General features: G+C 44.1%; 1 protein-coding gene across 1 annotated transcript in view; it reads left to right on the top strand.

Moving 5' to 3' along the window:
• TMX4 (thioredoxin related transmembrane protein 4) overlaps window positions 1-23185 on the top strand; it is a 111000-nt gene extending 87815 nt beyond the window's left edge. The window contains exons 6-8 of the mRNA XM_068232507.1: window positions 12058-12159; window positions 13685-13748; window positions 22160-23185. Coding sequence (XP_068088608.1) covers window positions 12058-12159; window positions 13685-13748; window positions 22160-22467 — 474 coding nt within the window. The 3' untranslated portion in view covers window positions 22468-23185. The remainder of the gene's footprint in view (window positions 1-12057; window positions 12160-13684; window positions 13749-22159) is intronic.
• The last annotated feature ends 4424 nt before the right edge of the window (window positions 23186-27609 follow it).

Raw genomic sequence — 27609 nt, 5'->3', positions numbered from 1 at the left:
ACAGTACAGCAATATATATATATATACACAGCAGGCCACAGTACAGCATGAAATGGCATTATATCTCTATATCTATATCTAGTATATATCTGTATAAGTGAATTGGGACCTACCTGTCCAGTGCACCAAAATGTGTCCAGACCCTCCTTTTTTATTTTCTCCACCTGTGCTTTGCCACACTGCTAGCAATGTAACTGCTGCCATACAAAATTTAAGGAATCCATGGTGACAAGTGGAACCCAGTTTACATGGAGATTCCAACTCAGCCCACCTAATGAGGAACCGGCAACCACCTAAAAAGCGTCACTGCAGTGTTCTTTCCTCACAAAGAAAGGGGACCAGTGTGTTGTGTGTTATTGTATTTACATAGCGCTGATAAGTGCAGCAGCACTTTAGAACCTATACTTATGTTCCTCAGAGGAGCTCACAAACTACGAAACAGGCAAAAATGGTGCAGGAACTTTGTGCCAACCAAGCACTGCTATAGGCCATACTGTGAATTATGGCTATAGCGGTGCTCAGACAGTAAATTAGGCGCCATCAAAAGATGGAGGCCAAATTACTATAAAAACAGTGTAATTTGACCGAACTACATCTTACCCCTGAGTCCATGGCGGCCTGGAGGCAGAATAGTAATTAACGCCGCCAGGACTTTTGCAGGAGCAAGGTGAGCCATTTGCCTTCTGCCCAAATTTCCCAACGCCTTCATTACATGTATGCCTACTGTAGGCATAGTCATGTGACCCTGTCAGGCCAATTTCTTTCTGGGGAGCCAATAAATTAAACAGTTATGAGGATGCAGTAGGACACCAGAGTGCCCATAGAAAACCTACCCAGACGCAGGGAGAACATACAAAGTCCATGAAGATGGCGTCCTTGACCAGACTTGAATTAAGAACACCAGCTCTGTAAGGCAAGACTACTAACCGCTAGTCTTCGCAAATGTTTTACAACTCCAAAACATCTAAAAACAAAGCTCCGTTTTTGTTTTAGGATCAATGAAGTGCCATTTAGCGCTAGTGATTCTGCAGAGACAACACTGTGAAGTATCTACCATCTCATGTTTCCTTTAATAAAGCCATACTGTGTATTATTGATAACATTTAAGAGCTACTGCCAATCTTCTCCCCAGTCTCAGCCTTGCTAATTACTGGTGTCTGCTGCCTTTGTAAAGCGCTTCATTCTGCCTCTGTCTCACAGATCTAGCAGGATTTGCTGATATTACTGTTATGTTTTAGGATATTCTATTTATTTTTTTCATGCACAAGTTCTCCATAACTGGATTTATTTTTACTTTGTATTTTAGCGCCACCTGCTGTTTCTGCCTATTAACTGAACGTCCAAATCTCACAGGCCGCTGTTTAGAGGCAAATAGAAATGCCAAATGAAACCAAACAAATGCAAATTCTGAAAGCAATCTGGTTGATTAGCTTGAATTATAAATATTACATTTTAAGATTTTGATGTTAAAGGACAACCAAGGTGACATGTGACATGATGAGATAGACGTGTATGTACAGTGCCAAGCACACAAATAACTAGGCTGTGTTCCTTTTTTTCTTTCTCTGCCTGAAAGAGTTAAACATCAGGTATGTAAGTGACAATTTCTGACCGTGTTGGACTGGGTCTGACTATAGCATAACCCTCGCTGATAAGTAATTACAGCTATAAAATACTTTCCGGTCAGTAAATGACTTCTGAGAACAGGAATGAGATAGAGTCAATAATTCATAGATTTGAGCTCTGGCGTACTTCAGTGAAGGTGTCATTGAGCAGAGACAATGAAACAGTACAAACTTAAAAACTAGATTTAAATATAAAATAAAACTGTGAGATATCTAAAAAAAAAAATAAAAAATCATTTTTAGGAGAAGGATAGATACAATTGTTCTCATCCGTTTATTTTCAACTCTGATGCCCTTTAAGGAGTAAAGAGAGGTGTTTAGACTTGGCTAACACTAAAAGTGGCTATATTTCAGTAGACTTGGTGGTAAATTATTATCGAATCTGATGAAATTCAGTGCCGCCAAAAGCATCCCCAATCAAAAATTTGATTAATCTTAAAGGGAACATGTAACAAAAAAAAGTTCCCCTGGAGGGTACTCACCTCGGGAGGGAGAAGCCTCAGGGTCCCAATGAGGCTTCCCCCACTCCTGTAGCTGCAGGCAGTCCAGCGCTGGCTCCCCTGAATCGTCCCGCAATCCTCCCCTGACAATCGCTGATAAGCGCTGATTTATTTACCTCTCCTGGCTCCAGCGGGGGCGCTGTTGCGGCTCTCCACACGGAGATAGGCGAAAATAGCCGATCTCCGTCGGGTCCACTCTACCGCGCAGGTTCAGGAGACTTGCGCTTGCTCAGTAAAGCGGCCCTACGGAGATCGGCTATTTTCTCCTATCTCCGTTCGGAGAGACAATACTGTGCCTGCGCTGGAGCCGGTGAGGTAAATATTTACATCACCGCCGTTCCGGGAGGATTTTCGCCGCCACTGTGGGACTGAGGAGTACAGGGGGGGGGGGAAGCCTAAATAGGATCCGGAATCTTCACCCACCTGACGTAAGTACCCCCCAGGGGAGTTTTTTATCGTTAAAAGTTTTGTTGTATGTATTGATCAGATATGCTGGTAAATCTCAGGCTAACATGCTCGATTGGGTGTGTAGTGGTAACGATGTACGATAATCACGAACAAGGAGTGTGACAGAAACCACTGACCGCATGTCACTAAAGGTAACACTAAAGATGGCCATGCATCACTAGACTTGGTGGCCGATGGGGCTTCAGATTCCATAATTATTGGATTAAAGTAAAATCGGTGCCACCAAGAGCACCCCCCATCAATTGCAAGAAGTTTTAAATCAGGATGATACCATTTATTGGCTAACTACAAATGAATAAGAATGAACAAGCTTTCGGCCTTGCAGCCTTCGTCAGGTTTACATCCTGTTAGTTTGCAAGCTGGTGGTACAGACAGCTTATATACATGCAACATCAAAAGGGAAAACAGATATTTTTTTCAAGCATAAATACATCATGAAGATGCCTTAATACAAACAGACCATCTAAATGGGGTAAGATAAGGATCCTTGTTTACTTTATTGCTCACAGACCTGGTATTAGGATTGACCCAGAGGTATCGTAAATTCTTAGTTCACAAGTTCAGCTAGGGTGGCTGAGACAGTTCATATATCATCAATCTCATACCAATATAGAAAGTTGTTGTCCTTATTCAAACCCTTCTGCACAGCTTTGAAACAATTTATAAATTTCGTTTCTGCTATTAATCGGTCATTTGACGTTTTGAAGCCGCCCTTCAGGGTAGTGACACGAAGATCATCCATGCTGTGTCCGTTGGACCGAAAGTGTGTAGCAACTGGGAGTCCAGATTTGGTATCATTAATAGTGTGCCTGTGTCCATTCATACGTTTGCGCAGAGTTTGTCCAGTTTCTCCCACGTACATAACATTGGGGCATTTAGCACACATGATCAGATATACCAGATTGGTGGACCCACAAGAAAATTTACCTTGTACTCTGTACTCCTGTTGTGAACCTGGTATCGTTACCCTGTCAGTGGAGTAAATGTGTCTGCAGGTCCCACATATTTTTTGTCGGCAGGGTGATGTTCCGTTTTGTTGAGGCCTATTCAAAGAGCTCCTGACAATCATCTGTTTTAGATTGTGTGGTTGCCGATATGACAAGAGTGGAGGTTTAGGGAATATCGTTCTCAGTCTGTGATCCTTGTGTAAAATGGGATGAAGTTCCTTAGCAATCCTCCTTAAGATTTCCAGGTGTGGGTTGTAGGTGACAACCAAAGGGACACGTTCCTCTTTCTGGTTTTGCTTATATTTCAGGAGTTCAGTCCTGGGGATGTTGCTGGCTTTCCTGATTTGGGCCTCAGCCATGGGAGGACTGTAACCTTGTTTAATGAAAGTGTTCTTAAGGTGATCCAGGTGCTTGTCTCTGTCCATCCTGTCAGAACAAATCCGGTTGTACCTTATAGCTTGGCTGTAAATTATAGAGTTCTTAATGTGCTTGGGATGAAAACTGTCATATCTTAGGTATGTGGGATGGTCTGTAGGTTTGCGATACACAGAGGTTTGTATGTTGTTACCCCTGATGTATATGGTGGTGTCCAGAAAGTTAATCTCAATTGGTCACCTGTATTGATTGGATATGCAGGGAAATCTCAGTCTGACATGCTTAATCAGGTACGCCGTGGCAACGGCGTGCAATATTGCGAATGAGGAACACAATGGAAACCCCTGACCGCGTCATCTTCATCCCCCCTCCTGGGTGCCCGTGCATTAATACTTTACCTGTCTGGTGTCCGCCACTGTCCCCGCACTCTTCTTCCTCATTCCCGACCCCAAGTGGTTGCTAGCGGGAAGAGTCTGGGCCATTTGGAGCTTTGCAGAGCTTAGCAGCGGCCCATGTGACTCGAAAGAGGCTGGGATGCATGTGCGCTCCAATTGACCCACAGACGCTGTTGTGAAGGAGCCAGCATGCTTCATGGGATGCTGGGACACTGGCCAGTGTTATCCGCTTGTACAGGGCCATCAAAGTGCTGGGTACCTGAAGAAACTTGCAGGATTCAGCTGAGTGAACTCTTTCTATGAGGGCTTTTAAAACAGCATTGTGTTATTTTCACTACAGTTCCCATTTAAGAGGCTTTGCCATTCATTCCATCAAATTGCATTGTGTATAAGCGTAACGCAACAATATGCAGCTACCGAATGTATAACGTACATGCCTCAGTGCTCACAGAGCTTGATCTGGAAACAACACCTTCTTTTAAGCATTAGCTGAGAATTATTTATTTTTTGTTGAATAAAATGAAGACTTTACAGAGGAGACAAAGCAGCCTACGCCGGCACAGCGATCAATCTGCGCTTCTGATGGTATGGATTGTGTGAATTCAAACACATCGACTTCCTAATTGAATGAGCCTGAGCCCGGGAGGTGCTGCACCATCTCAGCCCTGTCTATCTTGGTGTCACAACTCCGAGGAAGATAACAGAGAAAGGAATAAAATTGCCACAGCAGCCTATTGTCCTGAGGGTATGGGAGCAATCAATAGATTATCTTTGTGAAAATGACCTTCCTGGACCTTGTGTCTCCTCTGTGTCTCTGACATGATACTGTTAGTTCAGCTATTGAAAAGTGAATGGTGTTGTTTAGTTTTTTTTCCTCAATCACAAATTGCTCCTTCCCAGTGTGTGTGCCCTTTGTTGCTGCATAGAGGAACACTTATCACAGTGAGCTTCTCTTGATTTCCCTGCTTTGTTTCAGGGGGAACATTGTAGATGATAAGCTCCCTCTCACTGTATGATGCAGGGGCAGATTGGCTTCCAGGAACCACTCTGTGTTTTATGTGTCTATTACAGAACAGCTTTGCAATACAGTAACAGCAAATCCTGATTGGCCTACGTGTTTGGGAGGACATATTGAGGTGCCACCTCATCAGTTGGGTGTCGGGTGCTGCTGCTGCTAATAGAAAAATATTGGTAATTTATATCACTGACATTTTACCATACACTACCTGGCACCCTTTCTAGCTTTAAAAGAAAACCTCCTACCTAATGCCTAACCTATAAATCCAGTGCCCAAACGGCTGATGGCTGTAGCCGATCACCTTTGATCATCTGCAACCATTACATACACTGCAACCTTACAAACAGGACCCAAGTGGTGAAGCTCAATAATGTCACCTCTAGTGTGCTAACCACCAAAACAGGCGCTCCCCGAGGATGCGTCCTGTCACCAATCCTGTTCTCCCTATACACCTATGCACCTCACAGAATGACTCTGTCAAGATGATCAAGTTCGCAGATGATACCACTATCTTAGGCTTCATGGACAAGAGCGCAGAACATGCCTACTGTCAGGAGATTGAGAGGATCTGCAACAGGTGCAAGAACAATAAGCTTGCCCTCAACTCGGCAAAAAACATTGAACTGACCATCGGCTTCAGGAGTAACATTGAGTCCTCACGCTCGTCTTCTGAATACCACCATCTCCAGGTGGGACCTAAGGTGGGAAGAAAACCACCAAAACCCAGAATAAGGCCCAACAATGGCTGTTCTTCCTGCGGCAGCTGAAAAAGTTTGGCATTCCCTGCACCCTTCTGGCTTCTACTCCGCTACCATCAAGTCGATCCTTTGCTCCTCCATCCATTGTATGGTATGCAGGTGCCTCCAATAAGGACAAACACAAGCTACAGAGACTCATCAAACTGCAGGAAAGATCATCATATTCCCCCTCTCATATCTAGACCTCATGTACCTCTCCAGACTGCAATCCAGGGCAATGAGGATTGCAAACGATCCCTCCTAACCCGGTAACCTATACCTTAATCAACTCCCATTGGGGCACTGCTTCAGGACCATCTTTACCAGGACCTCCTGGCACAGGATCTCTTTCTCTCCCCAAACTGTTCTGTGTAATGTAAAGTGTCTAGCAATCCACATTGTGTAACGTTAACCTATAATATGTAAATATCATACACATTATTGTTTCCTGCCACGTTTACAGCTAGCAAACTGCTGGGTCAAGGTAAACTCTGCTATTCTTTAAGAGGGCGGTTCACACTAAAAGTCTGGTGTTAGCAGGCTTTGAAAAAGCTTGCTGCAGGCATTTTGGTGGTCCAGACTTATGATGTGACCTCCATGCTGATCTGTTTGTGAGCATCAGTGAAATTGCTCCAAACACCTGCTAAAAGCACCTGTTCTCTCCTACAAAAAATGTCTGTCTCTACCAGTGACATCATTTGTAAGTGCCAGTTAGCACCAAGCTGCTTTGAAGCACCAGTGAGTGCTAGCATTCTTCAACACTTGTGTGTAAAAGTAAACCCGAAATTAAGATAAATTTGAGATAAGATTGTATTCTTAGGAATAATACTAAATGGAACTCTTCATGAGTCCCATATTTTGTATTTTGGATTTAAATACCGACTGGAACTCTTGCACAGAAGACAAGGAAATGCAGAGAAATCCACCCTGTGTCCACCATGTGTGTGTTTATAGAGAACAGCTTGTCTAATTCTCCCTTCTCATCAAGTAATGAGCTAGTGTAATTTCAGCTTTGTCGAATTCTGAGGTAATATGTAAGCACAGGAGGTCAACCCTTTCTGCTAAATCTTAGTAGGATTTCTATAAGCTGTAACAATGAAATGTTTTTCTTTAAAGGACAACTGTAGTGAGAGGTATATGGAGGCTGCCATATTGATTTCCTTTTAAGCAATACCAGTTGCCTGGCAGCCCTGCAGTAGTGTGACTCACACCAGAAACATGCATTCAGCTAATCTTGTCAGATCTGACAAAAAATGTCAAACACCTGATATGCTGCATGCTTGTTCAGGGTCTATGGCTAAAGGTATTAGAGGCAGAGGTTCAGCAGGGCAGCCAGGCAACTGGTATTAAAAGGAAATACATGGCTTATAAGGAAATAAATATTGCAGCCTCCATATACTTCTCACTACAGTTCTCCTTTAACCTCCTGAGCGGTATGGACGAGCTCAGCTCGTCCATCACCGCCGGAGGCTGCCGCTCAGGCCCTGCTGGGCCGATTTGCTTCAAATAAAAAGCAGCACACGCAGCCGGCACTTTGCCAGCCGCGTGTGCTGCCTGATCGCCGCCGCTTTGCGGCGATCCGCCGCGAGCAGCGGCGAAAGAGGGTCCCCCCAGCCGCCCGAGCCCTGCGCAGCCGGACTAATCAGTTCCGGCCAGCGCTAAGGGCTGGATCGGAGGCGGCTGACGTCAGGACGTCGGCTGACGTCCATGACGTCACTCCGCTCGTCGCCATGGCGACGAGGAAAGCCAAACAAGGAAGGCTGCTCATTGCGGCCTTCCTTGTTTGTTCTGGGCGCCGGAGGCGATCGGAAGAACGCCTCCAGAGCGCCCTCTAGTGGGCTTTCATGCAGCCAACTTTCAGTTGGCTGCATGAAATAGTTTTTTTTTAATTGAAAAAAAACCCTCCCGCAGCCTCCCTGGCGATCTCAATAGAACGCCGGGGAGGTTAAAGGCGGTTATGCTGTTGCTTATCTTTTGGAGCAGAAAGGAAGTTCTGAGTTCAGATCTGGATTACGTGTTGAAAATATCAGTTTGATGACTGAGCCATGGTTAATATCTTAAATGCCTGCTGTTTATTCAGATCCCATACAGTGAAATGATGACCTTTTGAACTTTTATCACTGTCTTGTTATTGTTTTATCTTAAACGTAATCTAAAGCACTATAATCGATGTATAATTTTGTGTGTGTTGTGTCAAGCTGCATCCATGTTTTTGTAATGGTGAAGGAAACCAGAGCATCCAGTAGAAACCCACCCAAACACAGGACAGTTTGCTTACGAAAATTTAAACCTGGGAATCTAGTGTTAGTAGACTTAGTAGAGTTAGTAGACTGTGTTTGACTTTGGCAAGGTTTTCAGTTGCAAGCAGCAAAAGATTATCAATGCTGCAGATTGGAATGAGCTTGAAGAGATGCTAGATCCATGTAATGCCAGCCCGTATCAATGCTGTACTAAGCTTGGGGCACTTGATATTTACACATAGGATAACACTGTGGGTGAAGAAGAGTAGAAATACAAGTTTTTATTGTATGTTAAAGAGGATTTTTTTTTTTTTTTTTAGTAAAAAAAAAAAAAAGGGGGGGTAAAAAATAAATCCATACATTGCAAAGTGAGAAGTTAAAAAATAGGAGAGACAAAGAAATTATATTCACCATGTAATTTGTTCATATTGTTTGAGCCACAATGAACCTGCGTGTCATCATCTTTAGTACTGGTAGACAAGAAAAAACAAAACAAAACTAGATTATAGACCTACATATGCACAGAGGGAGATGCTGGTTGCTTGGCAGTTGGAAACGGCCGTTATTTCCCACAATGCAACACGGTTCACAGACAGAAAACTGTCAGAGCCATGGCCCTGACATCACACTATGGGAGGGGTTTCATCACAATATCAGGCATACAGACCCCCCTGATGATCTATTTGAGAAAAATATTGGTAGGTGAACAGAGGCGCCAGAAGGATAAAAGTACATAACATTTTTAAAAAATTGCTGGGAGGAAGTGGTGGACTCGCCTCCGTTAAAGCAGACACCAAGGACTGTAAATATATCGATATACACATTTATTGAAAATACCCCAAAGATGCAACGCGTTTCGCGAGCACAGCCCCCTTCTTCAGGCAATAAGCAGGGTATAAACAACAGCAATTCAGTTATAGCAAGCGCAGAGGTGCTCTGCTTGCTATAACTGAATTGCTGTTGTTTATCCCCTGCTTATTGCCTGAAGAAGTGGGCTGTGCTGTGGGCTGTCTTTGGGGTATTTTCAATAAATGTGTATATCTATAGATTTACAGTCCTTGTGGGAAAGGGGTTATCATCTACTGATTGAGATGAAGTTCAATCCTTGATTACAGTTCATTGGCCATACATCTAGCGATTTGGGGGCTGATCGACCATCTGCTGTGGGGAGATCATACAAACTCTAGGCAGTGCCCTGGATTTGAACCATATTTGAACCAAGCACCCATAGCTGCAAGATGCCATGGTGCTGCCTCAAAAGCCTCATTATTTAATATCCAAAAATATAAAAGGATTTTTCTTCACCAACAATATTTGATTGATACTGCAGATGAAGAGTATATATGTACTGCTGTATGCTAAGCTGAGGAGTTGAACATCAAGCGCTGCATGACTGGTGTGTGTTTTTACTTAATAGTGACCTTGTCAGATTGATGACTTTGCGGAGTGTAATATGTTGTTTCTCTGTATTGTGGAACAAGAATGTGTCAGTTTGTCACACTAATGACTGTGAGCACAGGCTGACCTCTCTGCATCCATTCGACGCTGTTGCTGCAGGACAAAATATCTAATTTCCTTGTAGCTGGCAGCAGAACTCTTTTATACAGTGATTTTAATAGATATTAAGCATGGCTGAAGCCAAATACAGATGCCAGATTTTCGTTGCCCAAACTGATCATTCGTCAGAGTCTGGGAGTTGGGAAATCTAGGGTCAGTACACATATGCTATGAAAGCTATTGTCCTTGCAGTTGGACATGTATGGCATATTTGGTATGGTATGGAGGCTCTGGGACATTTCCACCAGGACTGCTAGACATAGGAACTCTTTCTTTCCCTCAGCTGTCAGCCTCCTGAACTCCCTTTACATACTCCACCCCCTCCCCCAAGCTACTAACCATTCAACCTGCCCACTGATCAAACTTTCTTGTGGCACTTGAGAACTGTCCTGCGTGATGTATATGGAACGAACTCCTTATGTCACTTTGTGAGAACTGTCCCATTTCATATCTACTGTGTTTATTGTTCTTGGTATGTTAAATTGCATGTTGTGTTCCTATCTTTTTCTACCTCTATCCTATTATTGAGCTTTGTTTTTTTGTGTGCCAAATCTAATTCCAGGCAGGACCCAGTCATGCTGGGCGCAATAAACTATTCTGATATTTCCCCTCTCCTCACCATACTACAAAACAGGCTGCTTGGGCTTAGCCCAGAGGCAAGTCTGTACAGCCCTCCTTGCTAAAACGATCACCCACAATGATCAGTCTTTTTTTTTTTTGTCTTGTTTTTTCAGACATTAGTTATTAAGTGTCTGTACTTGGCTTTATTCTAAAATGATACAATTTGATTTATATAGAATCAACCACAATTTAAAGTGGATTTTCAGTTTTATAGGTAGTTTGCTGGTGGCAATGTTAAATCTAAATGGTAAATAACAGCTATAATCTGTAAAAAGTGGGACCAGGCCCACTTGCGATCCATTCGCTAGTGCAGGGCTGGGTTGTATCCGGCCGGCGTGCGCTGCTTCTCCGGGCTGCCGACAGACTGCTGGATTCCTCTCCTCTCCTTTCCTCCCGAGTTGTGAGCGGCGGGGGATTTGAAACTCACCTCAGCGCCGATTCCCGCATCGTAGCTGGTGAGTTTTAAGTTCCCTGCTTGCCGCCCACTTGCACTCTGCAGGGAGGGGAGAAATTTAAAGAATGTGGCCTGCGAACAGTTTGCCCAGCCCTGCACTAGTGGGTGGCCCCAGCGTGCGCTATTTTATCAGGTACCTCCTGGTGCCCAAATGGTTATTGCTGCTAATCCCAGTTTTTAACACTGCTGCCTATGGCAGTGCCGATTTTTAACCGGGCGCCACCGGTGCCCTTTTTACCTGCCTCGACCTGAAGTAGCTTAGTAGGGTGAAGCCTCTGTAAGGTTATTGGGCACCTTAAAGTAAACTTGAAAGTTTGTATATTTAAAAAAAAAAAAAGTACAAACAGTACTCTCATCAGCCAGGGAAAACCTCCTGACATATGAAACTTTAACCACGTAAGTACCAGCGGTCTCTGCCCCCTTAAGGACCAGAGACTGCTGGTACCAGAAACCTGTGGAACACGGAGCAATCGCCGCACATACCCGCCGTCCACGCTGCATGCCGAGAACCTCAGCCACCCAGTCAGGGTGAACCGCTTTCATGTGAGCCGGTCAGGAGCCGCTTTCATTGCCTCCTGACCCTGTCTATATCAGTGTAAACCAATGGGAGTTGCTTACGTTGATAGACCGGGTCAGGAGCCGATTTCATTGGCTTACAGGGCTTTGCCGTTACAGAGACGGCAGAGCGAGTAACCTGTGGCGAGGAGACAGCGGTGAGATTGTCGGGAGCGACAAAAGCGGTGAGAACGCACAGGCCCGGTGAGTTGAAATCTACGCCCTGGCAGCTAGATCAGAATCAAAATGGCGTAGATTTCAATTAGCGTCGTACTTGAAAGGTTAAAAAAAACAAAAAAAACTTTGATTTACTTTTAGTGACGCATCATATTTTTGATCAGATTATTCAGATTGAATTGTATCGAACAGAGTAGCTGACATCAATACTTGAAGGAGAGGTCATTTGGCTCGGCAGATATTTTACATGCATGCAATCACAACTGACTTTCGGTAGTATGCGCTGCAGCTCTTCACTGATTGTTCTGCCGCGTTTGATATATAAATACCGCATGTTGTAATGTTGATTTTTTTATTGGGTTAATAATATTTGCAATTTATATTTCAGCAAACGCACAATTACTTCACGGGACCATTGGAAATTCCTGCCTGGGGCTCTTACCTCATCTTTATTGCTGCCACCTTGTTGATTGGCCTCATTCTTGGTCTGGTAAGATTACAGTATTTTTTGTACTATAAGACGCTCCTGACCATAAGATGCACCTAGGTTTAGAGGACAAAAACCAGGGGAAAAATATACTAAACCTGGTGCATCCATGGTGAATTTGTACATCATGCCCACATGTAACTCTTGTGTCTCCCTGTGTCCTCCTCTGTCCCCCTTGTGTCCTCCTCTGTCCCCCTTGTGTCCTCCTCTGTCCTCCTTGTGTCCTCCTGTGCCGCCTCGGTCCTCCTTGTTTCTATAACTATGCCCCTTTGTGTCCTCCTCTATGCCCCTTGCTGTCCCCCTTGTGTCCTCCTCTATGCCCCTTGCTGTCCCCCTTGTGTCCTCCTCTATGCCCCTTTGTGTCCTCCTCTATCCCCTTTGCTGTCCCCCTTGTGTCCTCCTCTATGCCCCTTTGTGTCCTCCTCTATGCCCCTTTGTATCCTCCTTGTGTCCTCCTCTATGCCCCTTTGTGTCCACCGTGTCCTCTGTTTGTCCCCCTGTGTCCTCCTCTGTATGGGCACATTGCGGCAGGTTGGAGGTTCGTATTGGCAGGCCTTCACAAGTCAGGAACGCCCTGTATTTGGACTATAAGACACAGTGGCTTCTTTTCCCCACTTTTGGGGGAGAAAAAGTGAGTCTTATAGTCCAGAAAATACAGTAATTTGTACAGTACTAGAGAAAGTGAGCAGTACAGTTGCTTGGTTGAAGTATACACTTTTAACCCCCTAGCAGTATGGAAGAGCCTGGCTCATCCAGCAAATAAATGCTGAAAGTGATATGGACGAGTCAGGCTCGTCCATGCTGCCTGAGAGATTTCTAGCAGCTCTGCCCCACCGGCTCCACTTTTTTCACTTCATTGGGATTCCCTAGGATGGCTGTCGGCACACTATTGGTAGCGATCTGTGCTACCCACAGTGTGCAAATCAAGCATCCAGCCGTCCTAGGGAATCCCACTAGTGGAGCCGGTGGGGCAAAGCAGTTGTAGGGCTTCCGTGCAGCGATTCCCGTTCGTGCATGCGTGCCCTCCCTCCAGATTTCCCTCCCTCCAGATCTTCGATCTCAACCCCCCACCCCCGTTCCCCGGACTCTGACGTTTGGAGAGAAGAAAAAGATTTACTCACCCTGACCTCTGTCCTCCGCTGCGTACAGCTCTGGTTTGTGTACAGTACCAGGACAAGGCTTGATGACATTGTTTAATAGACCATGGTATTAAATTAATTACGCTCACTATTTGTGTTTTAAAACTAAAGAAAATAAGTTTATGAAAAATTACAAAGGGATATGGCTACTTCCCCAATCAGATATGAATTATTTAGAGGGTAGTATACTTTTGAAAGTGTAGGCAGTATTGTAACTAATGTCGCAGTTCAAAGGACTGCTTCCAGGAGCAGAAAGGATTGCTTTTAGTGATGTTTCAAGGTGGATTACGATAAATATGGTGATATAGTTTGGGGGGTATACTTTTATTTCATGTGTTATGGAAGTCTTGTTTAATAGATGTTTGCACTATGTTGTGTTCCCTGTGCAGATTCTGGTCCTGCTCATAGATTGCTGCTGCCCCGCTAAATCCAAGTATGATGATGTGAGAGCCGGTAAGCGGTTGTCTATATCTTATTTCAGCAGTTTTTGAACACATTTCTGAAGAATAACTATGTCAGAGTGTTAAATGAACTACACCTGCAGCGTACATTGTCTGAAATGGTAATTTATCTCTAGTGATCATTTTGGGCACCTTTTCAGAGGTCAATGGTAAGCAATTGGACAAGACATTACCTTGCTCATCAGTTGTCCTTTTAGCTATAACTGACAGCAGCTGATATACTTCAGTTCTGACAAAATTTTGTCAGAAATGGAAGGAATCGTTGTAAGAAGAAAATGGTGACCTTTTGAGGAACTGATGGCGAGGTAAGTATGTAATATTCATTTGCAGGTACATCATGTGTTTATTTTAACCACTTCGCATCCAGACCTTTTTTCCCACTTATTGACCAGAGCAGTTTTGACAGTTTAGCTATGTCCTTATTTAATCGGAAATAACTTTATCCCTACTTAGGACCCAGAAATGAAATATATATTGTTTTTTTCAAGACAAACTAAGCTTTCATTGTATGCCATTTTTTTCCCTCGAACATTTTTGTTTTCTATTAATTTTAATGGGGAAAAAATTGAAAAAACATTTATTTCTCAGTTTGACTAATTCCAGTTTAAAAATAAAAATTGCTACTGTAGATGAACACAAATTTTGTTTGGCTATTCTTACTGCTTATCACAAAACTTAGATTATGTTCCGGTCACAATTTATTGTGAAGATATTTGATTCTGAAATAATGCTATACAGTGTATTTTTCACTATGAAATGAGAAAATAAAAGTATTTTTAATAGTAAAAATCAATCTCATTAGCTCAGGAAACATATATTCCCGTTCACCAATTAGTGCTGCATCAGATAGTGCCAGAAATGTGCACAGGAGCAAGCTTAATCCTGCACAGCACTGCTTCTGCTACAAGACGTATATCCACTGATTTGTGGCTTAGGTGAAGTCCCAGAAGACGTATATCTACTGACTTGTGGATAAAGTGGTTAAATAATTTTACTCAGTTCAGGTTCACTTTAATGTGTCTGCATTACTCTGGGGGGGGAGGGAGAGGAATGTTCACCTAGTAGCATGCAGTGAGTAATTCTGTAAGTGGCCAATGTAATATAACACCCGTCCATGTCTATTACTCTGAGGCTACTTACACACAAGGACGTTGCGTTTAGGGGACGTTATAGGGCACATAACGTGCCCCTAACGCGCAACGCCTGGTGCTCTCTAATGTGGACGTCAGAGTGAGCCGTGTTGTGCAGCTCACTCTGGCGTCCGTGATGCTGTGTTGCGTACTCTTGGACGCATGCGGCAACCGTTTGGTCCCGCCCGGCCAATCACCGCACAGAGCGGCCGCTCCAGGAAGTAAACACTGCATGTCACACCGTGCAGTGAATATTAATTAGCCATGTGCCTGGCCACTCTCCACTCCTCCCCAACACTACTGAGCATGTGCGCACAGTCTAACGCGGCTTAGCCGCGCATAACGCACAGCATGCAGCACTCAACGGATGTGCTGCGTTACAATGTAACGCAACGTGGGCACTGTGAACAGCCCATTGATGTTTCATTACTGTGCAGTGGGGCTGCGTTGCAGGCTGCACTAACCTGCTCCTGTAACGTCTCACTGTGAAAGCAGCCTGAGATAGTAAAAGTAAAATGGCAAAAAGTATTTGTGAAACGTAAAGGTTTGTTTATCCCCTGAGTAAAGCTATAATCTTTTCCCAGAGCGGAATGCTGTTTTGTATGGCAATCCTCTCTAATGTCCATCTGATTATTATCTTTTACTTTGTGTATAGGGTCCTTTTTCCTCAGCGTCTCACAAAAACAATGCCTGTCCTCAGCAGCCAAACGCTGTTTATCATCTTCAGATCCTCGGACAGCTGGAGGGGAACATCGATCCTTATCCGTCTGTTTGTAGATAATGAATGACAATTCACGTTAGATTGTACGCTCTTCATAAGCGTTCTGTTTGAGGCAGAATAATGATCTGCTTCTTCTGTTTTTCTAAGGATACCATATGTTGATCTGGAACATCAAAGGCCTTCTTTAAACTATCAAAATTTCATATGCACATTGTTGAGGCGAATGCATTTATGGATGAAAACCCATATGGGCAGCAGCTTAGCATGTTCTAGATGAGATAGTGGGTCAGAATGCTGGCCAGGGAGGAGGAACAATGCGGGAATTAATGTTGTGGATGGATTTTTTTTTCAGTTTGCTCACAAAGTTGTGATTTAAATCGGGCCCAGATACGCTGCCAGCGGGAAAGCTTGCTTGGCGAATGTTTCTGGCGCTTGCTGTATGTTAACTTGCATGAGGGGGCAAATGCAAACAAATAGGCTTCATTCCTACTGCAAAGTTGTGCTTCAAGGCCAGTAAAATTCATTTGGGGATGAATGTTATGATCTTCACTATAATTCTCATGTATGCGAAATAAATGCGCTAGTAAATTTGGGAGCGCAGGTAGTAGAATATTGTAAAATAGCAGGAACATTTAACAATATTTTACAACAGCTGAACCTGACCCTACTGTCATACAGAACCCTTCCCCTACCAATGACTGACCTTTAAACCCCCCCCCAAGCCGATGCCTAAACCGAAAAGCCCCTCTCCCTCCCAGCCGATGCCTAAATGTACCCCCCCCCCTTTCCATATATCTTACCTAAAAAAGAAACCGTATCCAAGGATTGAACTCCATCCCAATCAGTAGCTGATACCCCCTTTTCCATGAGAAATCTTTTCCTTTTCTCAAACAGATCATCAGGGGGCTCTGTATGGCCGATACTGTGGTGAAAGCCCTACCACAGTGTGATGTCAGTACCTAGGTACTGACAACACACTGTGGGAGGCTTGTTGCATTGTGGGAAATTACAGCTGTTTCCAATGGCTAAAAAAGCTTTCCTTCCACTGACATCACCTGCCAGTAGTAAAAATGTCGCCATGTGATCAATTTCAGAATGTAAATCAGGGAGAGGAAAGATTTTACAATGATTATTGTAAAAATGAAGCACTTTTTTTCATTACGTTCTTTTCACTGGAGTTCCTCATAAAACTCCCCCTTCCTGACAATTAATCTTAAAACGAACCCAAGACGAAGTTTAAAACTAATAATTACCCTGCAGAGAGGGAAGCCTCAGGATCCTTTTGAGGCTTCCCTCGGTTGTCGCAGTGCCCCGTCGCTGAGTGCGGACCTCCTTCTTGTCGTGGCCATGCGGCTCCTCTTCCGCATTCATGGCTGCGCATTAGAAGCTCAGACCCACCCATGCATGCGCATTAGCACGGGGCCCGCGGCTCCATGCTACTGCGCATGCGTGGTCGGGTTCTGTCTGCTATTCTGCAGTCATGAATTATTAATATTATTAAGTATTTATATAGCGCCGACATCTTCCACAGTGCTGTACAGAGTATATAGTCTAGTCACTAACTGTCCCTCGGAGCTCACAATCTAGTCCCTACTAAAGTCATATGTCTATGTATGTATCATGTAGTGTATACATTGTAGTCTAGGGCCAATTTAGGGGGAAGCCAATTCACTTACCTGTATGTTTTTGGGATGTGGGAGGAAACTGGAATGTCCGGAGGAAACCCACACAGACATGGGGAGAACATACAAACTCCTTGCAGATGTTGACCTGGCTGGGATTCGAACCAGGGACCCAGCTCTGCAAGGCGAGAGCGCTAACCACTACGCCACCGTGCTGCCCACAGCACGAATGCAGAAGAGAAGCCGGATGGCCCCGATAGTATTAGTGATTAATCTTTGAGGGGGCCACACTCAGTGACGGGGGCCATCAGACCTCCGAGGGTACCCTCAATAGGATCCTAAGGCTTCCCTCTCTTTAGCTAATTATCTGATTTTGTTTCTGAGCTTCGGCTCGGGTACACTTTAACTGTCTCTCCCCCTCCAGTACGTAAAACATTGCGGCATGTGGAAGTTTGCGCCATACAAAAAACATGAAATTTGGGCATCTGACGTACCTGATAAATAGCGGACGCCGGGTCCACCCACTATGCAAACTATGGCCACAAATAGCGGGGCAGCTTGCCTTGGCGCCCTCTGATGCCCACATTTCCTGCATTTTTCCGATACTTGTATGGATGCCTATGGCAGTGCCCAAATTTACTGCCTCCATAATTCACTGGGCACTTCCAGCAGCTGCAGCCTAAAATCTTCTCATCTGTGCCCCGCCCTCTTGCTGTCTGCTCAGCATAATTAAAGGGGTTCTTTCGCGAAAAAAGTAGGCAATTAAAAAATGTGACAGATGACAGGTTTTGGGCCAGTCCATTTTTGTAAGGGGGATTCTCAGGGCTTTCTTTGTTTTCAACAGCATTTCCTGAACAACAGTTTAACTGCCAAAATAGCAAGATACCAGCCGGCCTCCCTAATCACTTGCACACTATTATGTCAGTTAGATTTTGCAACTGTTGTTCAGGAAATGCTGTTCAAAACAAAGAAAGCCCTGAGAATCCCCCTTAAAAAGATGGACTGGCCCAAAACCTGTCATCTGTCACATTTTTTAACTGCTTACTTTTTACGCGAAATAACTCCTTTAAGTGGAGTCAGGGAGCCTTTAGGTCCACAGAACCAGAGGGTAACTCCTTCTATGGACCCATTGCCCTCTTCCAGCTCCTTCCTGCTTACCTCATTGTGTGGGTGATGATGGGATAGTGGGAGGAGCCTGAACAGCTGTCAGTCTGTATTAACAGGAAATGGAGTTACAGCACCCAGCCAGCCCAGATCTACTCAATATATGTGTTGCAAAAATGCACAGTGCACAAACCTTGCGTGCCTTGCAAAATGATGCACATTAACTATTATATGCATTCAAATACAAGGGAAGCTAAACTAATGTTTTCATTAAACACTTTCTAGCTGATCGGCAGCTCCTGACTTGATAGGCTTAATTTCCTTCTCTTCTTTACTCCAGTGGAGATTTATATGTTGGTAAAAAAAAAATGTTTGCTGATCATTATTTTTCTCAGCTTGCTAGTGTGATTGGATAGTGGGTCATTGCCTGGCTCATTACTGCAGCAATGGCAGTAAGGCCTGGAACCCACTAGCAGTACTTTTCTAAGACTTTTCAGAGCGCTTGTGATTTGAAAAGATCTTGCTATTGTGTAATGCTATGGGTGTGATCCCACTGGAGGGATGTGATTTAAAAAGAAATCCCCCATAGCATTGCATTAGCAAGAGCTTTACAAATCACTGGCACTTATAAAGTGCTGCTAGTGGGTTCAAGGCCCAAGACTGCATAGTAAACAGTTTTCACAAGTAGTGCTCGGTTAGTAACCATAGGCAGATCCGTATCCAATTAGGACTTGCCTATTACATCCCTCCCCTTGTGATCGCTGCCTGGCCTCAGTGCTGGAGCAAAAGCCAGGCAAGGTCACCAGAAGGCTGAGAGGGGGTGTGGCCAGGTTGGGCAAAGTCTAGGTGTGACAAGGGTGGGAGCGGGCATGGCTGCAGCCAAAACAGCCTTATTTATTGTATTTATAAAGCGCCAACATATTACGCAGCGCTGGACATTAGTTTAGGTTACAGACAATATTTAGGGGTGACATACAGCAAAATGACAATACAGGAAAACAAGAAAGACCAGATCATGCAGCACAGTATGAGTACAAGGTAATACTTAGTCAGTCACTGGATGGAGCATGGAGATTAGGCAAGTTAGGTTCACTCAGATGCATAGCATGTGTTCACAGTAATGGAGGTGCATGATCAGGTAGGACACAAAAGGAGGAGAACCCTGCCCAAAGGCTTACAATCTAGAGGGAGAGGTAAGGACACGAAAGGTAGGGGACCAGAGTTCAGCTGTAGGTTTAGAGCACTTGTGAGGGGTAGTAGGCCAGAGTGAAAAGGTGAGTTTTGAGGGCCTTCTTGAAGATGTTGAAGTAGGGGGCTGCCCTAATGGGTGGGAGGTAGGGAGTTCCATAGTGTTGGAGAAGCTCTTAAGTCCTGGAGACGTGCATGGGAGTGGGTGATGCGGGGGGCAATCAACAGCGTTCCACAAGGACTCGACCCTCCAAAGTGAATTACAGCGAAATATTTATTTTCATATAGCGGTGTTACAGCACACTGAAAAGCACAACGTTTCGGGCAAAGGCCCTTTCTCAAGTGCTCAAGTCATCTGGTAACACATAGTAAATATATAAAACTTTACTTACACGCCACACCCAAACTAATTGGGGGGCGGGCACATACTTAAAGGTACATATAACCCTTAAAGGGTAAGAGAGCGGCAAAAATATATACTCATAAGAAGCACCTAAGACTAAAGTCTTCGTTGAGGCCATACGGTGACGGAGTACCCAGTTTTTCCATCCACCAGGCTTCACGTCTTAATAAAGTGGTCCTACGATCCTGGCCTTCATGGAACTGCACCACCTCTAGCACCATCCATCTCAGCTGACTCACCCTGTGTCCACATTCCTTGAAATGCCTTGCTAAGGGGGATCCCGATTTCTTTCCTCCTCCCCCCTTTTATTTATATTGGGGTTCTGTATATTGCTCCTATGTTCATTAAGTCGAGACTTGACGTCTCTCTTAGTCTGCCCTACATAGGCTAACCCGCAGGGGCATTTAATATAATAAACCACCCCTTTGGTATCACATGTAGCATAATCTTTAAGGGGTATCGGGGTACCCTGTCGTGGATGTCTAACCTCAGCCCCCCTAATGATACCATTACAATTTTGGCAATGCAGACAAGGAAAGGTGCCCACTCTTGGTGTACCTAAAAACATTTGTGTGGGCCCCCCTGTTCTCCCTATATCAGCACGGACAAGATGGTCTCTAATAGATTTACTCCTTCTATATACAAATCTAGGAGGGTTTCTACAAATGGTGGATAACTGGGGATCAGCCTCAATCACCGGCCAAAACTTAGACATAGTATCTCGCAAAACAGTCGATTCTCGACAAAAAGTAGTAACACAATTCACTTCATTGCTCTCGTCCTGTTTCTCCCTATTATATGTTCTCAATGCTTCACGATCCAAACCTCCCACCTCTGCTGCTATTTCCTCACATCTTAATTTACTATAACCCCTTTTAACAAAATCTTGCGTGAGGAGCTGTGCCTGCTTCGCATACAGTTCATCGGAGGATGTAATCCTCCGTATTCTAACATATTGACTCTTAGGGAGCCCATTCACCAGAGGTTTAGGGTGGCAACTGTTGGCCAATAAATATCCATTTTTATCGGTTTCTTTTCTGTAAAGGTCGGTTTCGAAATGTCCCGACTTCTTCCTAACCTCAACATCAAGGAAATGTAGTGAATGGGCATTGTACTCCATTTTAAATTTAATAGTTTCATGTATATCATTCACTGTACTGAAAAACCGGCACAACTCCTCCTCTGTACCTGACCACCCAAAAAATAGGTCGTCAATAAACCTGCAGTAACCTCTGATGCCAGTAGGGGCCCCAGCACCAATAAAATATGTTCTCTCAAAGTCCGACATCACCAAATTAGCTACACTGGGTGCATAAGGGGCCCCCATTGGCACCCCGAGGGTCTGCAGGTAAAAATCGTCCCCAAACCTAAAGTAGGAATGGGAGAGGCAGAATTCAAGCAATGACATTATGAACATAAGCATCTCATTCGTCACCCTGCTATCCCCCTGTAACCGTTCTTTCACAGACATCAGTGCTTCCCTATGAATGATATTATTATATAGGTTGACCACATACATGCTCACCAACTGCGGGGGGCAGTCAGGCAAAGTTAATTGGAGGAGCGGAGTGAGTGGCTAGGTGTGTACCTCTGAGTAAGATCGGAAATGTAGGTTGGACAGGTTTTGTGGACAGATTTGTAGGTCAGACACAGTATCTTGAATCTGATTCTGAACTGGATAGGAAGCCAGTGGAGGGATTCAAGGAGGGGGTCCGCCGTGGCAGAGCGATGGGAGCAGTGGATAATTCTGGCTGCCGCATTCATGATGTCACAACAGTGCAGGCTGCTGTGTACTACTGCCGGACAGGGAGCAGTGATTCCTTACAGAGTTACTATTGGTGCTGGCGGGTCTTACAAGTGGTTTTCTTTGCCACACATTTAGATTGTTTGAACTGTCATTAAAAGAACCTGAAGTGAGAGGAATACAGGGATCGCCATCCTCATTCCCTTCTAAACAATGCCATTGGCCTGGCTGCTATGCTGAACTTTTGACTGTAGTAGTGTTCGAGTCACACACCTGCAACAATCATGCAGCCAGTGGGACCAGAGTCAAATCATCTGCTCTGCATGCTTATTCCTGGCCAGTGACTTACAGTATAAGAGGCAGAGCAAGCACAGTAGTCAGGCAACTGGCATTGTTTATTAGACATTGAAGATGGCAGTGTAATCCCAGCATAAGGTTGGATTGCATGTATATTTCAATGACTGCAGATAAAATCTCTTCTTTTTTTGCAGACATTAATGAGGATGTTGAAGAGTTAGATAAAGACACTGTGGATGGAAAGAAGCTTTCCAACAAAAAGGATGTCCTAGAAGAGGAAAGCGAAGAAGAGGAGAAAGAGGATGAGCAGGCGGAGCCCAATGAAGAAGCAGGAAGTTCCAGCGGTGCTGAAAAGGATTCTGGGGAGGACTCTGCAGTGGAGGATTCTGGGACAGAAGAGGAAGAAGACCTCGATACACAAGTACCAAACCCAAGCACCCCTGAATCTGAAAGTGCCTTGAGACAACGCAAAAGTGAAGCAGTACCTGAGGGTGGACATTAGTTCGTTCTGTCTAGATGTTTACCTTTTACGGACCAAAGACGTCATTTTTCTGCTGAAGTTTTTTCTTTTTCTTTTTTAATTGTGGCATGAAGCATCAGTATTCGCATGCAAACAGTCTATCGCCATCAAAACGTTTTTTGTTTTAGTTTTTGTTTTTTTAAGTTATTAGCAGCTGACAATCTTGGACTATTTTTAAGACATTCGTGTCTTTATCAGATTGAGCTTGGCTAGTTTTCTATGATTTGTCAGCTTAAGAGATCTTGTGTTTTTGTTGGGTAGAATTGTTTACATGAACTATTTTGTTTGTACTTTAGTGAAAATGAAACTTGACTATCACAGTTGAAGCAAATATTGAAATGATCTGGAAATGTCTATCAATTTAGTAAACAATAGTTACCCCTGTTGATCAGGTAACTGTATTTCTGGTCACTGAAGCCAGGACTACACATAGCTGTACAGTGCGCTCCATCCGCCCAGGTTTGGGATTTTTTTAAGCTGATTTTTTTAAGTCTCAGACTTCTACCACAGCAATCTGGTCAACAGAGGTCAACTTTTTTTTTTTTTTGCCAAAATCTTAAAGGAATACTATCGATACCCAAGTGTTCTAAAATGACAATGTACAAATAATGTCTAAGTAGCTGTGTAAACATTTTCCTACTTTTCATGTTAAATATCAGAGGCAAAAGGTGTAATTTATTAAAGGGATACTTTAGGGGATCAGGGGAAAATTAGTTTGTTACCCTGGGCTTCTAATGGTCCCCCACAGACATCCTGTGCCCGCGCAGCCACTCCCCAATGCTCCGGCCCCGCCTCTGGTTCACTTCTGGAATTTCAGACTTTAAAGTCTGAAAACCACTGCGCCTGCGTTGCCGTGTCCTCGCTCCTGCTGATGTCACCAGGAGCATACTGCACAGGCCCTGTATAGTCTGTCTGCGCCGTGCGCTCCTGGTGACATCGGGGGATGCGAGGACACGGCAACGCAGGCACAGTGGTTTTCAGACTTTAAAGTCTGAATATCCAGAAGTGAACCAGAGGCGGGGCCGGAGTATTGGGGAGTGGCTGCGCGGGCACAGGATGTCTGTGGGGGACCATTAGAAGCCCTGGGTAACTTCAACTCATTTTCCCCTGACCCCCCTACAGTATCCCTTTAAGGGTAGGATTTAGCTATATTGGGACAAATCAATTGCACAAGGGGCTTCAATGCACAGCCAGAGTTGCAAATCAGACTACAGAAAGCAAATATCAAACATATCAAACTCTGAAAGCAATAACAGTATGAAAAGCTGTGAGAATTAGTTACATTTCCTCTGCTCTCTTCAGACACCTCAGTCAGAAACACAGAACACAGGAGCTGCAGCTGTTGGGAGCTCTCTCTCTCTCTGTCACACACAGAGCTACACATAGGCCCTGATTCACAAAGCGGTGATAACTCAGTTATCACGCCTAAAAGACTTTAGGCGTGATAAGCCGTGCAAAGCTGAGTTATCACCGATTTGTGCTGCTCTTCGCGCGAAGCTCCCGCGCGCAAAGTCCCATAGGGCTCAATGGACGCTGCGCGCGAAGCACGGTACACTGTGCGCGCAGCGCGCAAAACTTTGCGCGCGGGAGATCGCGCGAGTTTCTTCTTATCACGCCTAAACTGAGTTTAGGCGTGATAAAGGGCTTTTCACAGGCGTGCAAACACTTTGCACCGCTTTGTGAATCAAGCCCATAGAGTTAACTGATCAAGTGTGAGGGGAATTTCCCCTCTCCTCATGGCTCAGTCAGCCGTCAGTTTTGGCGTCAGTAAAGTTTGAAAGTATTTTGCTAACAGTAAACAAAGAAGTTGCTACTAAAATGTACTGTATACACCAGTACTTAGCAGCACTTCCCACACAATTCCTGTGTCAATTGAAAAAAATATGTAATCGATAGTATTCCTTTAACTGCTAGTAGATAATTCTAATACCTGCAGCAATTATTTTAATGGAAATTAAACTGCAGGTGTACTCTACTGAAGTGTGCTTAAAATGTCTTAAATTGGGACTGTTGTATTTATACTTTTAATTGTTTTTTTTCTACTTTGGAACCTATTGATTATGTGTGCTTGTACTGATCCTTGCTTGAATAATGTACTTTGAGGCTTATCGCTCTGCTTCTTCAGTTTTAATTGCACTCTTTACACCTGAGATGGGGGTGAAAAGTTGACTTTTACTTACCTAGGGTTTCCTTCAGCCCCCCCCCATAGTCTCTGAGGTCCCTTGGTATCCTCCAGATCCCCTCATTGTTCCTCTGTCACCCATGCTGTCCCAACAACCTCCTTGATTGCACTTTCCTGCCCAGGACTATCTTGGGCATGGACAGTTCATTAAAATTTGTAACTGTGCACACGCAATATTCTCCTGGCCACGGAAGCACGATTGAGGAAATGCGTGAGGCTAGGACAGCGCGTATGCTGTAGTGCGCGATTCAGCCAGTCGTGGACTTTTATTGGGGTGACCGTGGACAACAACAAGAGGGGGGGTCTGGAGGACACTGAGGCACTTGAAAGACTATTGGGGGCTGGAAAAAGCCTCAGGTAAGTAAGTCTTTTCCCCTGCCTTAGGTTTCCTTTAATATCATCTAATAAACTGAAGGTAACATTTGCGAATTCTTAGTACAGGAGTACGGGCTGCTCATGCATTTTAAAACAGAAACAAAATCTGAAATGCAAGCACCCTGCACTATCATTAGAGCCTCATTTAACTTATTTTAAGCACACTTGCATATTAGTACACTTTAACTCTAGAGGATCTGTCATTTCTGAAATAATTTACTGATCGATCAACAAATCACAACTTTTTCCTCCTAACTTATTACGTAAATATGAGTACTTTTTTTTTTTAAATGACTTCAATTTTTTAGAGACACTTAGCGAAAAAAAATAAGATAATGAATTGGTTGTGTAGTACGGATACTTACTAGAACATTAGTAGCAAAGAAAATATCTCATATTTTTATTTTCAGTTATATAGTGCTTTTTATAACATTGCATCATTCTCCAATATTTGCAGTTTATACACTACTCAGCATTCTAAATGATTTTACAGAGCAGGCCAGTGAACTTTTGAACTATCCTCTAGAGAGAGAAAAAAATACAGTGCCAAACACTTGAGATAATAAACTTCAGAAGAGCTCTCTGTGACTTTGAAAATCGTGGAGCTCAATGGCTCTTTTGCATAGATAGCTGGAGTTTCTTAACTCTTCCTGTACTGGAAACAATGTTAGACTTATGTCTCTGCTCCTAATGTTTTATTTCTTAGGTGTACTACACATACAAATCATTATATCATAAAAAAAAATTCGCTTCAGTGTCTCTTTAAGTCCATACATATAAATGTTTTAAGTATTGCATGTATAAAGTAAAATAAAATAAGAAAATCAGTTCACTGCAAAAAGTTAATTGGAGGATAGCCATAAATCTAGCGATGATGGGCAGATTCAACCAAGAGAGAAATCTCTCTCTAATAGAATCTGATTAGAGAGAGATCTGTCGGCTGAAATCGCTCGGGAATCGGCTCCGCCTGTTGCCTTGCCTCTGTGTGTGTGTATGTAATGTGTAAATATACTGTAAGTGTGCATTTATACATTACCTGTCCTGTGTTGCGGTGCCCGACCTTCTTCCGCCGCTCTTCTATTAACCCCATACATGCTGCCAGCGTGGCGCGTGTGTGACGTCATGCGCTGGCATACTATGCACCACCACACACCCGATCGAGCAAGCCGGCCTGTCATATTGCAGCATGTCCGACTGATTAATGCAACCAACTTCGGCCTAAGATTGGTCGCATTGTCGGTCGGGCATGCACTTGGTGGCACCGATTCTCTTTGGGTTATAATAATAGAATTGGATGGTCATTCGGCTGCCAAGTCACCTGATGTATAGCCCAAGCGCTGTAATAACCGTGCAGGAGATTTGGGTGCAGCCGGCCCCACTATAGACCATAATAGGAATTACGGCTATAGTGGCGCCCAGTGAGTAACTTCGGCGCCGTCAGAAGACGGAGCTGAAGTTACTTTTAAAACACAGAAGCCGAATTACATCATTCCCCACTATCCACGTGGACCTGGAGGGGGAATAGGCGCTCCTGGATAGTGCTGTATAGCATGAACTAATTCCCGCAGGGCAACCGCTTCGCGGTATTGGTTTTTGACCCTGCAAAGTTTGGCATGCGAAAGCAGATGCATTTCTGCGTGAGCATGTCTCATGGTAAGCCATTTTAGCCAGATTTGCACAGCTAGACTTGAAAGGGTTAAGCTTGGTGTAGAGCACGCATACATTTTCTTGTGATTGAGCATAGTAATTAACACCGCCAGGACTTGTGCAGCAGCAGGATAAAAAGCATACTAGCTGTATCCCGCGCCCAAGTCTCCCGACGGCCAAGTCTCTCATATGCTGTATGGCCACCTTTAGTGAAAACTGTAGCACAAATCCGTGCTTAACATTTTAGGAGAAACACCTAGAAGTACTACTGTGTCAGGAGGAAATCTTGTCCCGTTCAACATCCAGGTCTTTCTGTTGGTTCTTCTCTATTGGTCAGCAGAGCCATGCATTATAGTAAAGGTCAGGAGCTCAGTCACTACGCTGTTCCACTTGCATCTGCTCTGTGCTGAAAGTATTGTATACAATAGGGGGGATGAATGAGAGGGGTTCCTAGTCCTATATAAAAAAAAAACCTAATGTCTCTGCGTCCGTGTTTGTCCCTGTGTGTGTGTGTGTCCCTGCTCATAACTAACTGCGCATGTGCGCAGAGAGAGTGACGCGTGTCTTTAATGGGTGTACGGGGCAGGCATGTGTGCGTACGAGGCAGGCGGGTGCGCGAGCGGGCACAACGGGCGTTTGCAGTGACATGCGGCGGTGACAGACCTAGAGCCCGTTTTTAAAAGGGCTTAGGTCAGCTAGTCTTGATATAATTGATGAATTAGATATTTCAAAAATCACAGATCCTCTTTAACTTAGATAAAGCTATTATTTAAAGGAATGTGTGTGATTTCTGTCATGAGTTTTTAAGAAATGTTTGGCTTTACAGCTGTGAAACCGCTTCCAGGCACGCTTTGCAAATCGTAGCCTCTTAAAGGGAAACTCTTGATTTTTTTCCTTTGTGTTTGTTTTGTATTGTTAGT

This window comes from Hyperolius riggenbachi, chromosome 4 (genome assembly GCF_040937935.1).
Source record: "Hyperolius riggenbachi isolate aHypRig1 chromosome 4, aHypRig1.pri, whole genome shotgun sequence".
Taxonomy (NCBI): domain Eukaryota; kingdom Metazoa; phylum Chordata; class Amphibia; order Anura; family Hyperoliidae; genus Hyperolius; species Hyperolius riggenbachi.
This window is presented reverse-complemented; position numbering and strand designations above follow the sequence as displayed.